This window comes from Electrona antarctica (genome assembly GCF_951216825.1).
Source record: "Electrona antarctica genome assembly, chromosome: 11".
Classification (NCBI taxonomy): Eukaryota; Metazoa; Chordata; class Actinopteri; order Myctophiformes; family Myctophidae; genus Electrona; species Electrona antarctica.
The window spans coordinates 18,351,350-18,372,944 of record NC_136792.1 but is presented as its reverse complement, the minus strand read 5'-3'; the positions used below and the strand labels follow the sequence as shown (position 1 = coordinate 18,372,944).

The window sequence follows — 21,595 nt, the reverse complement described above, 5'->3', positions numbered from 1 at the left end:
CATGAGCCCCAATACTCTCCAATGAGCAGGGTGGTGCCTTGCACGGTTGCCACCGTCGGTGTGAATGTGTGAAAACAGTAAAACACAACGCACAAAACGCTTTGGAGGAAGATGCATGGACCATTTTTTTACGTCAAAGTGACCTTGACCTTTGGCCATGCACCAAATTCGAATCAGTTTCTCCTTGAGTCCAATTTGTACCAAATTTGGAGAAATTCCCCCAAGGCATCCTGAGATATAAGAATGGGACTGACCATACAGACGCACGCACAACCCCAAAACCTACAAAATGCCTCCAGTCACGGAGACATCGGAGACAGAACGGATTGTGTGTGTGTGTGTGTGTGTGTGTGTGTGTGTGTGTGTGTGTGTGTGTGTGTGTGTGTGTGTGTGTGTGTGTGTGTGTGTGTGTGTGTGTGTGTGTGTGTGTGTGTGTGTGTGTGTGTGTGTGTGTGTGTGTGTGTGTGCGCAGTGAGGGTGCATGCCTTTTCTTTTCTATAAAACAAAATGCAAATTCTACATTGTAACTAATGTAGAAGGGAGTTCCAACCACGCCTCTAGCCTATGGCAAGCCAGTCTGGTGCATCTCAGAAGCAGGACAGGTTACATGCGAGACAATTTAGGCCATTAGTTTAATAACAGGGTGCAAGTAAAAAGTGACAATGTTTCGATGTTTAAGTTACATCTTCGTGACCTGACGAAGATGTAACTTAAAGTGGGGAGTGTTGGCTGATGAATGAATATCAACATCCTAATACATCCTAATAGCCTATTGGGGGGTCAAATTATGACAGGAAATTCCTGCTGTCAAAATGTGACAAAAAAAACACTTTGTTTGAAATAGACACTCATGCTTTCTGGTGTGATTTGGGGTCCTAAGGATGAATACAAAATGAATATCAACATCTTAAAACCAAAATGTTGAATTGTGGGCTTGAGCTCACATGCCCTTTTGATGTAAATCATGTAATTGAAACGTTGTCACTTTTTACTTGCACCCTGTTATTAAACTAAGTGCCTAAATTGTCTGAGCTGCTCCAGTGCCTTCTTTTTCGCATGTAACTTGTAACTAATGTTTTCAAACAATTGTAGTGAATTAAAAGTACATTTGCCTCTGAGATATAGTGGAGTAGAAGTATAAAGTATCAACAAATAGAAACACAGTAAAAGTACCTCAAAGTTGTATAGGCTACTTGAGTACAGACTAGTATGGAAATGTACAAAAGAACACTATATTTAGTTACTTTCCACCACTGCTCAGTGCTCAACAGCAGAAGCAGGTGGTAAAAAATGCCCCTCGGGCCTCGGTGCACCAGGATAGATGAAAAATGTCAACTGGTATTTCTTTCCGCAGCCTAGTGGGAATATGTGTGCACAGTTTCACCGCAATCGGATGCTACATTCATAATTTGCAGCATTTTGTACAAAACGGCTGGGTCACTTTGGAAGTCAATCTTAGCCAATCAGGATGGAATACCCGTCTTGATCACATAGAGATCACATGTGTACCGAATTGATTAGCGTGAAATTTGGATAAAATCTGAAGGAGTAATATAAACAAATGTTACATAAATCGGCCTCCCATGGTGGCGCTATAAAGAGCAGATGTGAAAAATACAGGGCAAAGGTTTGTCCTTGGCCAGAGAGTGTCCATACAAAGTTTTACACAGATCGGCGCAGTTATAGGTAAAAACACGAATACGCCTGTTATAATTTTCAAGTGGCATTTCATCCTCAGCCTATAGTGGGAATGGGCATGTAAAAGATTCTCGGAAATCACGATGTGTTCATGATTTGCGGCTTTATTAGAAGCAATTTAGCCAATCAGGATGGAGTATGAAAAATCTGAAAGACCCGTTTAATGGCTATATAGAGAGACTGTAGGCCTATATCAATTTGCGTGATGTTTGGACAAAATCTTTAGGTGTACTGTCAAAAAATGTGTTTTGCAAAACTCTGCCTCCTGGTGGCGCTATAACAGGTCCATGTGCAAAATGTGGGCCAGAGCTTCAGTGTGTGTGCACAGTTTGGCTGCGATGGTGCCAGAGATTAGCTGTCCACGGACGGACGGATGGACGGACAGACGGACGGACGGACGGACGGGCGGGCGGACGGACGGACGGGCGGGCGGGCGGACGGGCGGACGGACGGACGGACGGACGGACAGACTCACTCAAGTGAAAAAGGGCACCTTGTGCAGCGCATGGAACTGGCTGGTTGCCTATAGTGTGAGATTTATAGATTTTGGGGCATAAATAATATATTAGAAGCTTTGGTCCACATACTGTACAGTGTACACTGTACAAAAAAAAGGGGGAAAGGGCACATTGCTGTCCAGAGGGCAAGGGCAGGTGGTGCTCTAGCACCCCCTAGTGTCTATCTGTGTACGCCACTGCACACGCACGCGCGCACGCACACACACACACACACACACTCCCACACACACACACACACACACACACATGCACACACAGTGACGGAAGGACGGAGTGCAAAACACACTATCCCCATGCCTTCGAGTTCGGCCTGGTGACATTTATGCTTTTTGTAATCTCTGCATCATTGGAAATGAGGGTCCTGCTCTCAATGTGAAACCCTGCATGGTGTGTTAATTGTGATACAACAAGTGCATACTTTCTGTGTGGATTAGGCCTACTGAACTGAGCTCAGTGAGCTGTAGGAATCTTATCCTACCAAAGCAGAAGAGATGAATAGACAGCTAACTTTAATACAGCTCCCTCTTCTGGCACAGAATGGTAATGATGAATCATCATCTTCGAAATGCTTGCTTTTGAAAATTAACAATTTCATTTTAGATGTGATTTAATACAGTCAAGAATGTAATGAAGTAAAGTGTACAGTACACGTTAATCTGGGTTCCATAACTGGGAGAACAATGATAAAACAAACAGGGAGGAATAAGGTCTCGGGCTACACAACTGGGTCCAGATGGCAGCAACATAAGAAATGTCTTACATATTTCCTACAAGAATTGACTTTCAATGTAGGTCAAGTAGCCTACTTCAAAACAAAATAAGAACATTGCCTCCCTGGCTCCCTCACACGTAAATAAAATATTAACAAAGATGACAAAGATTTAATTTAATATGACTAAAATAAGTTATTATTAATATAATTGCTTTGATGTTGTATATTCTAAAGCCAGGTTAATAAATAAACTAGATATATTTTTCCCCCATCTACCGAAACATCCTCATTTGACTTTTGACTCCAGTTAATCAGCCTCATTATTTTCAAGCACGGACCCATTGTTTTCTTGTTCTTCTGCATGGTACAATCTCACTGTCCAGCAAGTAGTGCTGAGGCATTGCCTTTATCCACAGTCCACCCATGTCAAAGAGGATTAGCTGTACAGTACTTGAAGCTTAGCTTAGTTACCTCATATAAGGATATAGGTCCTCTGTGTACAGTGGCCATCTGTCTGCCAAGTGCAGAGCTAAGTGCAGCTCTTATCACACTGGTGTAAATGGAGGAAACGATTGCGTTGGATGTATTAATTTACCCCAATGAAATACGGATTGTTACACCAGAAGATATCAGGGAATGGGAACTTGAGGCTGCAAGCCAGTTGTCTATACCCACCGCAAGACTCTTTGTTGCTCTCTACCCATACAACCCAGCTGCAATGTCTCCAAACCCTGAAACGGCTGCAGAAGAACTGCCTTTTGTACCCGGCCAGATAATCAAGGTAAAGAATTCTGGGTGACTCTCTCTCTCTCTGTACTAATGCTTGTGCTGTAACCTTTCATATGTTTGGTTTAAAGCTTCTTATAGGCATCGTCATACAGTTCTGCTGCTTTGGCACCTGCTTAGATGAGGAGTTTCTTACAAGATGCTTAATGGTGTTTCCTGTTTGGTGTTATTTCCTGTCAACTGCCATTTTTCATTCACACTGATGCTGCTTTCCTTTACTTAATTTGTTTATTTAGACAGGACGCCTCAAACAAAGCAAAATACATACATTTTAAATAAAAAGCTGCCAAGAAAAGTCTAAGACTAAACCACATTTTTACATATATTATTGCACTTAGAAAATAGCAGCATTTTAGAGGCCAATATTCACACACACACACACACACACACACACACACACACACACACACACACACACACACACACACACACACACACACACACACACACACACACACACACACACACACACACACACACACACACACACCATAGTTAGGATGATGAAAATCCCCTCCCAGACCAAATACTTCCCGACCTACTTCTATGTGTACATTTGCTAGGTGTTTGGAGATCAAGATTGTGATGGGTTCTATCATGGAGAGTCTGGAGGCCTGTCTGGTTATGTGCCAAGTAACATGGTGGCTGAAGTCCCAGTGGACGATGAGTATCTCAAGCAACTGCTCGTTCAACAGGGATTCCTTCCTATGGAAAACACAGGTATCGCCCCATGTTTTATTGTCACTGTGCTTCACTTTTAAAAACAATTAACACATTAAAAAAGAAGTAAAGCTGTTTAAAAACATGAACAAAAGAATGTTGGTGTTGCAGAGAAAATAACAGCTAAGCAACTTTGCGCACTATTGTACAATGGCATCCATAAACTCATACAGTACACAGTACAATCCGGAGAATTAACACTTCATTTTGCTATGTAGATCTGAAAGCATATGTTTATTCCAGTAGCCTAATGACAATCGCCTGATATCACAAAACAAGAATACATGTATTTTATGACCCACAGGTGCATCAGATTTAGATCTGAGTCTGACTGATGCAGCCAACACTCCTGATGATGTGGTTGTTCGCAGAATGGTGGCCAATTTTGATTATGATCCATGGGAGAGTTCCCCCAACATAGACAGTGAAGTAAGCAAGCATTACATGCATGTATCAAAGTATTAAAGGACCACTTCACCACTTTTCAACCTATCTTCATAATTGGTCCTCACTAATGTTCATGATAAAATACCACCATTTTTTCCACTCGATCTATGTCTCATAGGAGGGCTGTAGACAGTTAAAACCCACCAGTGACATCATCGTTAGGCAGATTTTTTTTAAACAATATTCTTTAAAAACTTATTTCGATTTTTATTATCGTGAGAACGATGGCTTCCATTTTCGCATTGCAACTTGTCAGGAATAGAAAGCCTGCCATTTCTATTAGCTTGGATTCCCCATCGATGATGTCACTAGTGGACGGGTTTCGGAACTACCCACAGCCCTCCTAAGAGACACAGACTGAGTAGAAACAAATTGTGCTATTTTATCATGAACATTAGTGAGGAGTGAGGACCAATTATATGAAGATAGGTTGAAAAGCGGTGAAGTGGTCCACTAAGGCCTTTTTTTCTTTGTATAACAATCGCAAAAACAAGTAAATAAAAGCAATCATTTCTTGTAGGTAGAGCTTTCCTTCCATGCTGGGGATGTCATATATGTGTTTGGTAATGTGGATGAAGATGGCTTCTATCATGTAAGTAACTCAATAATTGTGCTGACTGCTAACCAGTTTTTCAATCCTAAATTTCTCATCAACTTAATATCTGATTATGTCATACAATTCAATTCAGGGGGATCTTCATGGACGGCAGGGCCTGGTGCCATCAAACTTCTTGGACGCCCTACCATGGAATTAGTGTTACCAATGAGTTACCCTATTGTGATGAAGGTGATTGTGAAGGAAATATCCTTAAAACAACGGGGTAGAATTATAATCGGGGACTAGACTATTTGACATGTCATTATCCGCGCCAATAGATGAGGGTCAAAAATTGGGGTCGTCTTATAATCAGAGTCGTCTTATATTCGGCACAATACGGTATTACATTTTTCCCTTTTTATCTTTTTGTGTGGTGGTTTATCTTAAGCCCAACATTACATGATTATTACTTTTAAATGCAGACAAACTCAACTCATACACTTGTGAGATACATTTATTCAGAAAGCACAGACAAATGGTAATGTTTCAATGTGTTTGACATTCAACAAATGTACAGTTGCTAAACAAAATGTTATATTTTATTTTCTGATACACCTTTCTTTCATAAGTATACTGTATGAGCCAAAAGTTATGAATAGAACATGTAATGCCAGCCAGATATGATCTGTTATTTAACAGTTATTCCAGATAACAACAGCTAGGTTATGTTAGCCTTAAAAGCCCACCTGCAAGTCTCAGATGTTTGCTAACCAGCTGCATGACTATAGAATGTCTATAATTGCCTTATTTTCATATTTATAAAATGTTCTGCTCTGATTATAGTCTTATTTTATCAAGAGAAATGTAAAACTTTTGATACACATATAAAAGCTTTATACAAGTTTATATTATAGCAACAAAAATGGTATGAAGCCAATAATGATACATATCCATGGATGTATGTAAATAAAAGGTCTTATTTATTTGACAATTCTAATCTGTTTTGTAATAGTTCTAGCAGTCTGAATCTAGAATATTTGTCTGTATAATTCTGGTCTATATGCTTGTACAGATATGCAGCTTGTCTGTATAAAGTTGTCCTACAATAACCAAGCTTTGATGTAGCTTCCATAACAACAGCTTTGTCAGATCAATATTTGATGGATAAATACAACTGATGATTGACCTGACAACAACTGTAGTTAAAAGAAAACTCCTCTTTGGAGTGTTTGAATGGTGCTGGAAGGCTCCATCTTTGAATTCCCTCAGTAGCCAACAGTATAGTCATCCATAAAGTAGGAAACACTACACTGTATTAGTGAAGTTTAGTAGTTCTTTCTTTATGGGTGACAACACTGTACATCAGTAGACTGGTCTCTCCAAAGGGTACGTTTGAAGAATTATTCTGACAAATGAAGTTTGAGATAAGTGACAAGTGGAATATGCAAAAGAATTTCATGATGACAAAATATAGTGAAAGACAAGTAGACTTTCACTCTCTATGACAACATTTCAGCTCCTCAACAAAATAATTGAAGACATAATTGAAGCACAGATCAAGGCATTTCATCAGCATATACCATTATAAACGTATAATAAGAAAAATATATACATTGTCCAAAGAAAGCACAGGTTAAGTTTGAACATGGTGTAATCGTCTTACCAGCTTCTTGACTCCCAGAACCCAGAAGTGAGTGTGATCTTTTTATTAACCCTGTCTCACCCATGTGGTTTAAACAGGAAAGGGTCTACAGTAACTGTCTTTTCTCTCACACGCACGCACGCACGCACGCACGCACGCACGCACGCACGCACGCACGCACGCACACACACACACACACACTGTGTTTTTACAGAGAAGTCAAGTCAAGAAAATGAAAGAAACATTATCCATTTCAACTATAATAACAGATATGGCCAGTAACTCCTTTTGATCGAAATAAACTAAACTAAAGTAAACTAAACACTCAGCACTGATAGCTACTCAATCTCTAATGTTGACCACTGTATTTCTACCTCTACACTATAATTATGCAACAAATAAATGATGGTAAAGTACAACATCTCATTTACATTTTTGAATAGTCATCAGAGGTAGGCGGGGAAGGGGAGGGGGGGGGGGGGGGGGGTAGTGTAAGGTTCTACACTCCATCCCACCAGTAGATGTGCAATATGCAACAACAGAAACTTCACAAATAGAATAGACATAGGTCTGTGTCCTCTGTTGTCAAGGAAACCCAAACCTCAGAGCCACACCAGTGGAATAAGAGGAAGTGGGGGATGGGTGGCGTGCACAAAACTGAAGAAAAAAAAGGATCTTGTGAAACAACACTGATCTGACAAGAGTGCACTGTTGGTGATAGATTGCTGTAGGTTGATAGTGTTGCAACTGTTGCATTGTTGATTCAAGAATTCTTCTTTTAGCTTGCCTCATGTGCTGCATTGTGACGGAATGAATGCACCCCTCCTCCTCTCCCCAAACACACAATGTAAATGAATGAATTAATTAATACTAATAATGAAGTTGCATCTATCTCTCCCTGACAAAGCAAGGGTAGTGTTATATTGCATAGTCTAGCATGACTGTGCAGCATGCAGATTATCTCCCTACTAGTCCCTAGTCACGTATGACAGGATCAGATGTCTATTTCTGTGTCCTGTTCTTAAGGTGATATAGATAGCGTCAGTGTTGCAAAACAAGTCACTGCTTTGATTGATTGATTGAAATATGTATTAACAGTTTGCAGAATTACAGTACATTTCAAGCACAAACTCAATACAAAGACTGTTAACTGTGAGTGGACGACCCAATTAAGCATTACACTTGTTTACAAGAGGGTCCACCTTGTTCAATTCATCAAAACATTTAGAGACGTACAAATAGACACTTCTATATACCGGTAGTCACAGGAATTCATCATAAAGGAGGTAAAAAGGGAAAAGAGACATATACAGTGAGGGGAAAAAAAGGTGGACGGTGGGGGGGGATTCAGATTTTACGGAGGACAGTTTCGAATTGCAGCCGTCCATAGGTGCCCCTGCTGGGTATAATGCTCACAGGTCATTGACTAGGGTTGATTGTATTATCTGATCTTCAGCTGACAAACAAACCACTTGTTCTTAAGCCCAAACCACACATGATTCGCCTTGCAACTACTTGCAAGTTTACAACCATTATCCCAATGGCAGTTGCAAGGAGTTGCATTGGTGTGAAGGGCCTTAAAACGGTTTTGTTGCAAGGAGTTGCGACTAGTTGCATTGGTGCGGTTTGGTCTCTACAGTTCTGTGAATCCTGATACCATGTGAATTCACATGTCCTTTGAGAAATGTAATGTGTATACAGAAGCTTTTCCACTACAAAAGGCCTGGTTCTAAGTTTGCAAAAGTACTTGGGCTATATAAGGCTCCCTGAGATGAGATATCAACCCCATTATACAAATACAGGAAAAGAAACAGTGTCTTTTACTGAATCTTTATGTAAGAAACATCATAATTCATATTGTTATGCAATGATGTTTTTCAAATAAACTTGAACTATCTAGGCATAATAAAGATGTGCTGTACATGTATGTATTCTAAATTGATTGGTGTTACATTAATATTACTATAGGCCTACTACTGTATTGGTCAGTTTCTACAATTAATTTCTGATTCTTTAGGAAGCAGGCTTCATATCAGCCCAGACCCAGCTCTATGCTACCAAGGACATTTGTAAGTCCTAATAGACTTAAGCTATCAAAGTTAACATAATAACATTTGTAAATCTTAACATTCCAGTTAACCTTGATTCACTACTTCTGGTTGTCATGGAAAATGCTGTGGCTCATGTATACTCTGTTAAAAGAAAACATAATGAGGAAAAAACATGCCAATGTCAGACTGCTATTTATGGATTCTAAACTGATGTTAAATCTTAGAGATCTTGGTCTGTGCAATTCCATCTGTATGTGGTGTATGTCTTTTGACAGGCAGACCTCATTGTTAGCAAACATTAACAATAGAATAGCATTATGACATTTGCAGAGTACCTGGGGCAATGAATGCAGGACTGATAAATGATAACGAATGAGGATGCCTGTAGTTATTGGAAAGTGGTGGCAATCAGACACTATTCACAACAATGGTGTTCCTGTTGACATTGTGAAAAACTTTATAATGATTGTGCTAATAATTCATTATTATTTGTATTATTATTATTATTATTATTATTAGCCTACTTGGTGCCCTGGCCTACTTGGAACGATGCAAGTTAAACTTTTAACTCTGTTAAAAGGTTTCTGGGGGAGGACCCCCAGACCATACACCTTGTGTTTGTATAACTCGACAAAGCCGGATGCATCATGCATTACGGTGGATTCGAACCCATAACCTAAAGTAGGCTATCTGTTATCCATCCACATAAATGTTGCCTCAATCAGGCTAATGGTTGATAACAGATACCATTACCATCAATATAGGCCTACCAATAATGCAGGGCTTGCAGGCACACTTTGGTAGGCCCTCAACATTGCAATTTGCACCATTAGCATTAAAGTCACCTGCAGTAGGCCTGCGCGTGTGTAGGCCTAAGCTAAGAAAATAAATAGTAGGCCTATCCTCTCTAAAACCGCACGCACGCACGCACGCACACACAAACACGCACGCGCATTTTGATCCTATTAACCATTAATTGATTAATCGGACCCATCCCATACCTCTACATTAGGTGCCCGTCAACGGTTAGCGAGGCTTATATGCACTACTGCCACACTGTGGTTTATGCTGGAACTGACACCAAGTCACCAATAATAGTCGTGTGTCGTGTCGTGTGTCGTGTGTGTGTGTGTGTGTGTGTGTGTGTGTGTGTGTGACTGTGTGTGTGTGTGTGTGTGTGTGTGTGTGTGTGCGTGCGTGTGTGTGTGTGTGGGTGTGCGTGCGCGCGTGCGTGCGTGCGAGAGAGAGAGAGCTGACAGAAAGTGAGAGAAAAGACAGTTAGACCCTTTCCTGTTTAAACCACGTGGGTGAGACAGGGTTAATAAAAAGATCACACTCACTTCTGGGTTCTATCTGTCCTCTGGGGAGTCAAGAAGCTGGTAAGACCTTTACACCATGTTCAAACTTAACCTGTGCTTTCTTTGGACAATGTATATTGTTTTCTTAGTTATTGTATACGTTTATAATTGTATATGCTGATGAAATGCATTGATCTGTGCTTCAATTATGTATTGTATTAACATTTTGTTGAGGAGCTATATCAGATGAAATGTTGTCATAGAGAGTGAAAGTCTACTTTCACTATATTTTGATGAAATTCTTTTGCATTTTCCACTTGTCACTTATCTCAAACTTAATTTGTCAGAATAATTCTTCAAACCTGTCCTTTGGAGAGACCAGTCTACTGATGTACAGTGTTGTCACCCATAAAGTTGAACGCACTACTAAACTTCACTATGCAGTGTAGTGTTTCCTACTTTATGGATGACTATACTGTTGGCTACTGAGGGAATTCAAAGATGGAGCCTTCCAGCACCATTCAAACACTCCAAAGGATTTGTTTTCTTTTTAACTGCAGTTGTTGTCAGGTCAATCATCAGTTGTATTTATCCATCAAATATTGATCTGACAAAGCTGTTGTCATGGAAGCTGCAAGCTTGGTTATTGTAGGACAATTAGATAACCAACGTCATACAGACAACCTGCATATCACATGGAATGTTGTCAGAGAGTGAAAGTCTACTTTCACTATATTTTGTCATCATGAAATTCTTTTGCATTTTCCACTTTTCCACTTATCTCAAACTTCATTTGTCAGAATAATTCTTCAAACCTGCCCTTTGGAGAGACCAGTCTACTGATGTACAGTGTTGTCACCCATAAAGAAAGAACTACTAAACTTCACTAATACAGTGTAGTGTTTCCTACTTTATGGATGACTATACTGTTGGCTACTGAGGGAATTCAAAGATGGAGCCTTCCAGCACCATTCAAACACTCCAAAGGGTTTTGTTTTCTTTTTAACTGCATGCTGCTGACCATTTTGAAAAACAGATTCATTGTCATCTAGTTGTTGTCAGGTCAATCATCAGTTGTATTTATCCATCAAATATTGATCTGACAAAGCTGTTGTCATGGAAGCTGCAAGCTTGGTTATTGTAGGACAAATTGGACAATTAGATAGCCAACTTCATACAGACAACTAATCACATGAAATGTTGTCATAGAGAGTGAAAGTCTACTTTCACTATATTTTGTCATCATGAAATTCTTTTGCATTTTCCACTTGTCACTTATCTCAAACTTAATTTGTCAGAATAATTCTTCAAACCTGTCCTTTGGAGAGACCAGTCTACTGATGTACAGTGTTGTCACCCATAAAGTTGAACGCACTACTAAACTTCACTATACAGTGTAGTGTTTCCTACTTTATGGATGACTATACTGTTGGCTACTGAGGGAATTCAAAGATGGAGCCTTCCAGCACCATTCAAACACTCCAATTTACAATTTACAATTTAGGCATTTAGCAGACGCTCTTAATCCAGAGCGATTTACAATAAGCAAGAACAAAAAGCATGGGAATACATCACATATGTAAAAAAGCATTTATCGCGAAACATGCGTAAGCTAAGAACGTGACTAGAACATATCTATATAATGACACTATACATATAAACTATAACTAGAACATATCTATATAATGACACTATACATATAAACTACACATATATGCTATACTATGCTGTACATATATACTATGAAGTGCTATGACTACTATACACTATATACTATGAAGTGCTATGACTACATACAATGCACTTATTGTGCTGTCTACATGACATGCTATAAGTCTGTTTCAAATGCTATATAAGTCTAAGAAGTGCTGTCTAAGGGGGGTAGGGTAAGTGCTATGGGCCAAAGGATTTGTTTTATTTTTAACTGCAGTTGTTGTCAGGTCAATCATCAGTTGTATTTATCCATCAAATATTGATCTGACAAAGCTGTTGTCATGGAAGCTGCAAGCTTGGTTATTGTAGGACAATTAGATAACCAACGTCATACAGACAACCTGCATATCACATGGAATGTTGTCAGAGAGTGAAAGTCTACTTTCACTATATTTTGTCATCATGAAATTCTTTTGCATTTTCCACTTTTCCACTTATCTCAAACTTCATTTGTCAGAATAAGTCTTCAAACCTGCCCTTTGGAGAGACCAGTCTACTGATGTACAGTGTTGTCACCCATAAAGAAAGAACTACTAAACTTCACTAATACAGTGTAGTGTTTCCTACTTTATGGATGACTATACTGTTGGCTACTGAGGGAATTCAAAGATGGAGCCTTCCAGCACCATTCAAACACTCCAAAGGATTTTGTTTTCTTTTTAACTGCATGCTGCTGACCATTTTGAAAAACAGATTCATTGTCATCTAGTTGTTGTCAGGTCAATCATCAGTTGTATTTATCCATCAAATATTGATCTGACAAAGCTGTTGTCATGGAAGCTGCAAGCTTGGTTATTGTAGGACAAATTGGACAATTAGATAGCCAACTTCATACAGACAACTAATCACATGAAATGTTGTCATAGAGAGTGAAAGTCTACTTTCACTATATTTTGTCATCATGAAATTCTTTTGCATTTTCCACTTGTCACTTATCTCAAACTTCATTTGTCAGAATAATTCTTCAAACCTGTCCTTTGGAGAGACCAGTCTACTGATGTACAGTGTTGTCACCCATAAAGTTGAACGCACTACTAAACTTCACTATACAGTGTAGTGTTTCCTACTTTATGGATGACTATACTGTTGGCTACTGAGGGAATTCAAAGATGGAGCCTTCCAGCACCATTCAAACACTCCAAAGGATTTGTTTTCTTTTTAACTGCAGTTGTTGTCAGGTCAATCATCAGTTGTATTTATCCATCAAATATTGATCTGACAAAGCTGTTGTCATGGAAGCTGCAAGCTTGGTTATTGTAGGACAATTAGATAACCAACGTCATACAGACAACCTGCATATCACATGGAATGTTGTCAGAGAGTGAAAGTCTACTTTCACTATATTTTGTCATCATGAAATTCTTTTGCATTTTCCACTTTTCCACTTATCTCAAACTTCATTTGTCAGAATAATTCTTCAAACCTGCCCTTTGGAGAGACCAGTCTACTGATGTACAGTGTTGTCACCCATAAAGAAAGAACTACTAAACTTCACTAATACAGTGTAGTGTTTCCTACTTTATGGATGACTATACTGTTGGCTACTGAGGGAATTCAAAGATGGAGCCTTCCAGCACCATTCAAACACTCCAAAGGATTTTGTTTTCTTTTTAACTGCATGCTGCTGACCATTTTGAAAAACAGATTCATTGTCATCTAGTTGTTGTCAGGTCAATCATCAGTTGTATTTATCCATCAAATATTGATCTGACAAAGCTGTTGTCATGGAAGCTGCAAGCTTGGTTATTGTAGGACAAATTGGACAATTAGATAGCCAACTTCATACAGACAACTAATCACATGAAATGTTGTCATAGAGAGTGAAAGTCTACTTTCACTATATTTTGTCATCATGAAATTCTTTTGCATTTTCCACTTGTCACTTATCTCAAACTTCATTTGTCAGAATAATTCTTCAAACCTGTCCTTTGGAGAGACCAGTCTACTGATGTACAGTGTTGTCACCCATAAAGTTGAACGCACTACTAAACTTCACTAATACAGTGTAGTGTTTCCTACTTTATGGATGACTATACTGTTGGCTACTGAGGGAATTCAAAGATGGAGCCTTCCAGCACCATTCAAACACTCCAAAGGATTTGTTTTCTTTTTAACTGCAGTTGTTGTCAGGTCAATCATCAGTTGTATTTATCCATCAAATATTGATCTGACAAAGCTGTTGTCATGGAAGCTGCAAGCTTGGTTATTGTAGGACAATTAGATAACCAACGTCATACAGACAACCTGCATATCACATGGAATGTTGTCATAGAGAGTGAAAGTCTACTTTCACTATATTTTGTCATCATGAAATTATTTTGCAAATTCTACTTGTCACTTATCTCAAACTTAATTTGTCAGAATAATTCTTCAAACCTGTCCTTTGGAGAGACCAGTCTACTGATGTACAGTGTTGTCACCCATAAAGTTGAAAGAACTACTAACCTTCACTATACAGTGTAGTGTTTCCTACTTTATGGATGACTATACTGTTGGCTACTGAGGGAATTCAAAGATGGAGCCTTCCAGCACCATTCAAACACTCCAATGGATTTTGTTTTCTTTTTAACTGCATGCTGCTGACCATTTTGAAAAACAGATTAATTGTCATCTAGTTGTTGTCAGGTCAATCATCAGTTGTATTTATCCATCAAATATTGACCTGACAAAGCTGTTGTCATGGAAGCTGCAAGCTTGGTTATTGTAGGACAAATTGGACAATTAGATAGCCAACTTCATACAGACAACTAATCACATGAAATGTTGTCATAGAGAGTGAAAGTCTACTTTCACTATATTTTGTCATCATGAAATTCTTTTGCATTTTCCACTTGTCACTTATCTCAAACTTCATTTGTCAGAATAATTCTTCAAACCTGTCCTTTGGAGAGACCAGTCTACTGATGTACAGTGTTGTCACCCATAAAGTTGAACGCACTACTAAACTTCACTATACAGTGTAGTGTTTCCTACTTTATGGATGACTATACTGTTGGCTACTGAGGGAATTCAAAGATGGAGCCTTCCAGCACCATTCAAACACTCCAAAGGATTTGTTTTCTTTTTAACTGCAGTTGTTGTCAGGTCAATCATCAGTTGTATTTATCCATCAAATATTGATCTGACAAAGCTGTTGTCATGGAAGCTGCAAGCTTGGTTATTGTAGGACAATTAGATAACCAACGTCATACAGACAACCTGCATATCACATGGAATGTTGTCAGAGAGTGAAAGTCTACTTTCACTATATTTTGTCATCATGAAATTATTTTGCATTTTCCACTTTTCCACTTATCTCAAACTTCATTTGTCAGAATCATTCTTCAAACCTGTCCTTTGGAGAGACCAGTCTACTGATGTACAGTGTTGTCACCCATAAAGAAAGAACTACTAAACTTCACTAATACAGTGTAGTGTTTCCTACTTTATGGATGACTATACTGTTGGCTACTGAGGGAATTCAAAGATGGAGCCTTCCAGCAGCATTCAAACACTCCAATGGATTTTGTTTTCTTTTTAACTGCATGCTGCTGACCATTTTGAAAAACAGATTAATTGTCATCTAGTTGTTGTCAGGTCAATCATCAGTTGTATTTATCCATCAAATATTGATCTGACAAAGCTGTTGTCATGGAAGCTGCAAGCTTGGTTATTGTAGGACAATTAGATAACCAACGTCATACAGACAACCTGCATATCACATGAAATGTTGTCATAGAGAGTGAAAGTCTATTTTCACTATATTTTGTCATCATGAAATTCTTTTGCATTTTCCACTTGTCACTTATCTCAAACTTCATTTGTCAGAATAATTCTTCAAACCTGTCCTTTGGAGAGACCAGTCTACTGATGTACAGTGTTGTCACCCATAAAGTAGAAAGAACTACTAACCTTCACTATACAGTGTAGTGTTTCCTACTTTATGGATGACTATACTGTTGGCTACTGAGGGAATTCAAAGATGTAGCCTTCCAGCACTATTCAAATATTCCAGGATTTTCTTGTTAACTGACCATTTTGAAAAACAGATTTATTGTCCTGTAGTTGTCAGTTCAATCATATCTGTTGTATTTACCCATCAAATATTTATTATTATTATAAATTATTTATTATTGATCTGACAAAGCTGTTGTCATGGAAGCTGGAATATTTTTGCTTATTGTAGGATAGGTATAGCCAACTTCATACAGACAAGATTCATAGCTGTACCAGCATATAGACCGAAATTATACGGACAGTAATTTCGAATTGTCCAAAAATAAGACCTTTTATTACCCAGCTTTTGATATTTCCATACATCCATGGATACATAAATTGTTATTGGCTTCATACATTTTTTGTTGCATATTTACAATATAAACCTCTCTCTCTGTGTGTGTGTGTGTGTGTGTGTGTGTGTGTGTGTGTGTGTGTGTGTGTGTGTGTGTGTGTGTGTGTGTGTGTGTGTGTGTGTGTCTTATAAGTCAAGGTTAGTGTTTTCTTTTGATTGTCATAGTGTTCTAGGAAATTTAAAACAGTGTTTACGTTATTTCATATTTATATTAAGCTTGGTAATTTTGAACATACAACATTGGACAAAATGCATCTCCATTTCATCTTGACAACCCATAGATTGATGGTACACTTTGTGATTTTGATGCATGAAAAAGGATTATATTACATCACATTACACTGTGTGCACATGGACACTTTCAGCTCTGAATGTGCAGGGAATATCCAATGGTTGCTAATAGTAATGTAGAGCTTACTGAAGTAACATGTCCTTCAGAATAATACACCTTCCTGCCATTCAAGGGCTGAACAGGTCGATATATTTCTTCCATTTGCATGCCATTAGCAAACTGAAGCTGGGAGAATGCAGCAAGCTGTGAAAACAGTAAATATCATTCAAATCCGATAATAATCAAAGTACACAGAGTAAACTAATAAAGAGGTACATTTGATATGCTTGTTTAAAAGAGTCAAAGTTCTTCTTTAGAATGAGGAGAGGATTGCATGAAAAGCACCTGTTTTTTGCTGAGTCGAATGGGGTTTTCAAACACTGTCCAAATGATCGCTTCGTCACAATTTGGCGTTGTAAGGGAGCCCTGGTAGCGAAAATACCTTGTCCTGTCATGCTCTGGTGGAAGGAGCATGTCTAAGGACACACTACTTAATGTAGTATCTCCAGCTGAATTCAGAAATAACAAATCAGTAAAGGCATCTTTTTGCGTAATGTTCAGATTAACAGTTCTGATGTTATCTTTTATTTCATTTATTATTACTATAATTTCTTTATTATTGTAGACGTTGGAATAGATTGCATTTTATTGCATTGTAAAACATCAAATGAAATACTTACCAGTTGCACTTTACCCCAGAATAATCATTGACACAATAATAAGCGTCTATTGTCCCATCAGATTTTGATACACAATAAGGGTTTCTTCTTACAGGTAGATATGACTTACTAGGATGTTTAATATCTTCCAGGGCCTCTATGATGGGGTCATATTTCTTATTTGAGGTCTCGGATTCCTGGAAATGCAGATATTAGATTAAACTTAAACCTAAAATTGTCTTGGCAAATTGAAATCACGTTTGTACATTACATCAATAAATTACAATGTTACAACAATGTGAAGAGGGTGTGCCCTGTCATCAGGTTGGGCCATGAGTAGTAGCAGCAGTGGTGGAATAAAGTATCAATATCACACAAATGTATTGGCATCAAAATATACTTAAAGTAGCAAACGTACAAGTACTCATTATGCAGAAATGTGTCAAATATGTGTCAAAAGATCTTTCAAGTTCTCATGTGAACTTGTATATTGTTTTTTTTCTTTTTTTTAAATTAGGAGTATAACATTGGGCTTAATGGATCATTTGTAATAATTCAAATCTACAAAGTAACAGTAACTAAAGTAAATGCACTTAGTTACTTTCCACCACTGAGACTAGTATTAGCAGTAGTAGTAGTATTGTTTTCAGTGAAAGAAAACCAAACAGCACCTGGAAGAAAAATGCAAGCACTGCAACACCTGTGCGGTCTCCCAGAGCTTCAGGTATAGAGTTGTATTCTTCTTTTACATGGACAATATGAATCTATTATAAATAGCATAAGATGAACATCATTAATGAATTCATTACTTATTGCTTATGATTGAATGGTGGTTTTATATCACATCTTGGTCTATTGAGTGCAGGTACCTCCATTGGAAAGCGTTCTCCATCGATGGTGTGTTCTGAGCCCCAATGCAGATGAAGTTGCATTGCCTTGTAGGTTTCTGGCAGATTTCCACCTTTGATCATTGCAGCAACAGGGAGGTCTGGAAGAACTTCAACTACGATGAAATTCAAGTCATAAAAGATGAGAAATCTTTGATCAGAACCGCCATGTGAACTTAAAGGACCAGTGAGGCCATTAAAAAGGTACAAAAGGATGGCAAATGTGTGTCAGGATATTTTAAGATATTAAAAAGATGCATTGTAAGCAGTTACTTTACAAGGCTTTATTGTGTTGCATTTAGATCATTTGGCTACGTACTTTTAAGTTATGGCCCATACAGCATGATAAACTCTTTGTACATTTCATAACTGCTGTTTTGATCAGTTCAACATCTTTGCCTTGAATTATTAATTAATTGTATTAAATGTGCCATTTTAACCATATTTTGGGGAACTTTCTTGACATTTTAAAATAAATAAACAAATTAAAAAATAGCACAACTAGAAGCTCACAATACATTGAGCTTGTACTGTACATCAGCTTTATTTTGTATGACAAATTATATACAGTTTGGCTAATAAATACAGACAAACAAACATTGATATTAATGTATTTTCTTTGTAAGATACCATTGTGCCCGGTGTTTTTAATTACACCATGCCATGTGTCTTGATAGCCAGTGAACTGCAGTGGAGAGAGACGCTCATCTAGAAGACTTTTCCTTGTGACAATATTTATTGGAGACTGGAACATTCCGTTACATTTCTCTGACACCACTGCCCACTTATCAGGTTCTGGACAACAAACATGAAAGAATTGAATGCACCTGTAAAGGCATTTAGTGTACTTTAAAATGTATAACATAATAATAATATGGATTCTATTTTTTTTAAACCTATGTACTGTATGCATGAATTGATTTTTACCTGTGCATGTGCTGTTGCATGCATACTGGGACTCATAGCACCAGTCTATTACAGATGGATAGAAATTGGTCAAATTACTCACACATCAGAAATACACGTGCAGTAGGAAGACAAATAATGCTACTTTATAAGAAATGAGAGGTAACTCCTTTCGTATGCTAAATGATTGCGTTTCCCTGATGTGATTGGCACAAGAAAGAACAGTTCCAATAATGTATTCTCTCCTCAACATCAGCCTCACCTCTCTCTGTAATTCTGCAAACTGTTAATAAATCAATCAATCAATCAATCAAACTCCAGGACAGATGTGATTCACACTGGTACACCTACACCCTGATTTACCAATCACTCACTGGAGATACTTTGGTCATCTACTTGAAGTCCCAGATCTAACTGCCAAATCACATGTACTTTTGTGACAGACTTGCACTCTGCTGCTGCAACAGTCTGGAATGGTCTCAACAAACCCCTACAGAGTCTGCTGACTTGGCTGCCTTTAGCCAATTGAAGTATTTATTCCTGTTAACTAGATGCTATTGTACAAGAGAATTGTCATTATTGTGAAAAAAAAGTGCAATCTAGAAACACCAACTTACCGGCTCCTGAAATCTTCACCAGAGTTGCACAGACAAATAAAGTAAATGTAAGCATTACTATTGTATAATTTACCTTGTCTACCTGAATTAGAATTTCATTATAGAGTATAGATGCTGCCAGGACAGACAGACAGACAGACAGACAATTTATATTTAACTGATATGCCTACCTGTTAATCCCACCTACTTTCTTTATTTGAATAGTTGTTTCATCGTTTCCCAATTTATTATAGCCCTCCAATAACAAACGATAGTAGATAGTAGCTATCTTACAGCCTATTTTACAGCCTTTAGCCTATATCTTATCAGAGAACTGTTTGTCTCTGATCTAGTCAATAGCCTAATAATGGAAGCTATGGAATGTATTTGGCACGCTCAAGTATTAGTGTGGCCAGCTCCACCAGACTGTGCTAACAATATACAAACAAACAAACAAACAAAGGAGACTGGAACATTCAAGCAAACCTTAAAAAGACTTGGATGCCACATGACCTCACAATGAAAAGTCAGGAGTTGGAGGGGCTATTATAGCGCCCCTCAAAAATGAAAGCAGTCTTTCCTAACTGATCTGTGTCTGTGTGAGCTTGTTAGATTAGATATCCTGTAGCAGAAGATTAATAGTATTGTATGGTAGATTCCCACACAAGGCCTTATAAATAAATATGTTGGTCTATACGAAAATATATGGAGTACTGGTCTGGTAATGTATTTGTAAAACAGTCAACAAATGTACAAAAGAGTGGTTCCCAAATTGGGGTCTGGCTGGGGATCCCAGGGGCTCCAATTGGGAGGGTTCCAGGGGGCTCCCAGAAAAATCAGTTAATAGCTTTGCTTTAGTATCAACATCAGGTGAATTATTGAATAACCATACGGCTAAATACAAATCAATTTGGGGGTTCTTGTGGAAATGTATGAGCCACTGGCAGTCTGGCACTGCTGGAAGCCTGCCTACATAATTTAACCTCTGTCGCCAACGCTGTTGCACGATGGTGTGGCGATGTTATGTTTTTGAGTGGTGCAACCACTCCATTAAGGAGCTATGTGTGTCTGTCCCTGGCTGCCAGGGTCGTTGGTTGGTTTTCACAACTAATTAAGTGTCACTGCTGCGCAGCCTAACACACACACACACACACACACACACACACACACACACACACACACACACACACACACACACACACACACACACACAGTACAGTACAGTACAGTACAGTACAGTACAGTACAGTACAGTACAGTACAGTACAGTACAGTACAGTACAGTACAGTACAGTACAGTACAGTACAGTACAGTACAGTGACATACAAGTACAGTACAGTACAGTAGAGGGACCCCCTGGGGACCCCCACATGGTAACTCTTCTCTACCGTTTCGAACGCGGTCGGCTTGCTGGAACCGGGCCGGCACCCTGGGCGTGTTCCTGTGGGTCTGGAACTTCCGGGGACCCCCACACGGAGTTGCACCAGTGGTGTCTCTACAGGGGGGCATTGGGGGGCATTGCCCCCCCAGATTGGATTTTGTGCCCCTCCAGTCCAGATTGGCCAGTAGTACCCTACCCTACCCTACCAATATTTTCATGTTTTACAAATTCTTGTTCTCCATGAATATTGTACATGTTCAAATTAATTGAATAGTTAATAGAAATACAAGGTAATATATGCAGAAGACATTATAATGCTCAACATATAAGTATTTATTTGTTTGTTGTTGGTGCTGCTGCATAATTATAGCCTATACATGT

At 38.5% G+C, this 21,595-nt stretch overlaps 2 protein-coding genes across 2 annotated transcripts; one reads left to right on the top strand and one right to left on the bottom strand.

The window, feature by feature from the left end:
• Window positions 1-3,438: 3,438 nt before the first annotated feature.
• LOC306933092 (RIMS-binding protein 2) lies at window positions 3,439-6,532 on the top strand. Its single transcript, XM_079515101.1, has 5 exons — window positions 3,439-3,709; window positions 4,278-4,434; window positions 4,739-4,863; window positions 5,402-5,473; window positions 5,571-6,532. Exons 1-5 carry the CDS (start codon window positions 3,488-3,490, stop codon window positions 5,634-5,636), a joined length of 642 nt encoding a protein of 213 aa, XP_079371227.1. The 5' UTR covers window positions 3,439-3,487; the 3' UTR covers window positions 5,637-6,532.
• A 9,788-nt stretch (window positions 6,533-16,320) lies between these two features.
• ca4b (carbonic anhydrase IV b) lies at window positions 16,321-19,908 on the bottom strand (the record flags this gene model as incomplete). Its single annotated transcript, XM_079513730.1, has 8 exons — window positions 16,321-16,326; window positions 16,872-16,988; window positions 17,130-17,242; window positions 17,574-17,640; window positions 18,115-18,207; window positions 18,313-18,446; window positions 18,961-19,125; window positions 19,854-19,908. 8 exons carry the CDS (start codon window positions 19,906-19,908, stop codon window positions 16,321-16,323), a joined length of 750 nt encoding a protein of 249 aa, XP_079369856.1.
• Between the last annotated feature and the right edge of the window lie 1,687 nt (window positions 19,909-21,595).

What these genes read in the sequence shown, in the direction of transcription:
- LOC306933092 (XM_079515101.1), top strand. Translation starts at nt 3,488, where the DNA reads ATGGAGGAAACGATTGCGTTGGATGTATTAATTTACCCCAATGAAATA. An exon ending in CCCCCAACATAGACAGTGAA is followed by an intron (nt 4,864 to 5,401) that starts GTAAGCAAGCAT and finishes CATTTCTTGTAG; the next exon opens with GTAGAGCTTTCCTTCCATGC. An exon ending in ATGAAGATGGCTTCTATCAT is followed by an intron (nt 5,474 to 5,570) that starts GTAAGTAACTCA and finishes AATTCAATTCAG; the next exon opens with GGGGATCTTCATGGACGGCA.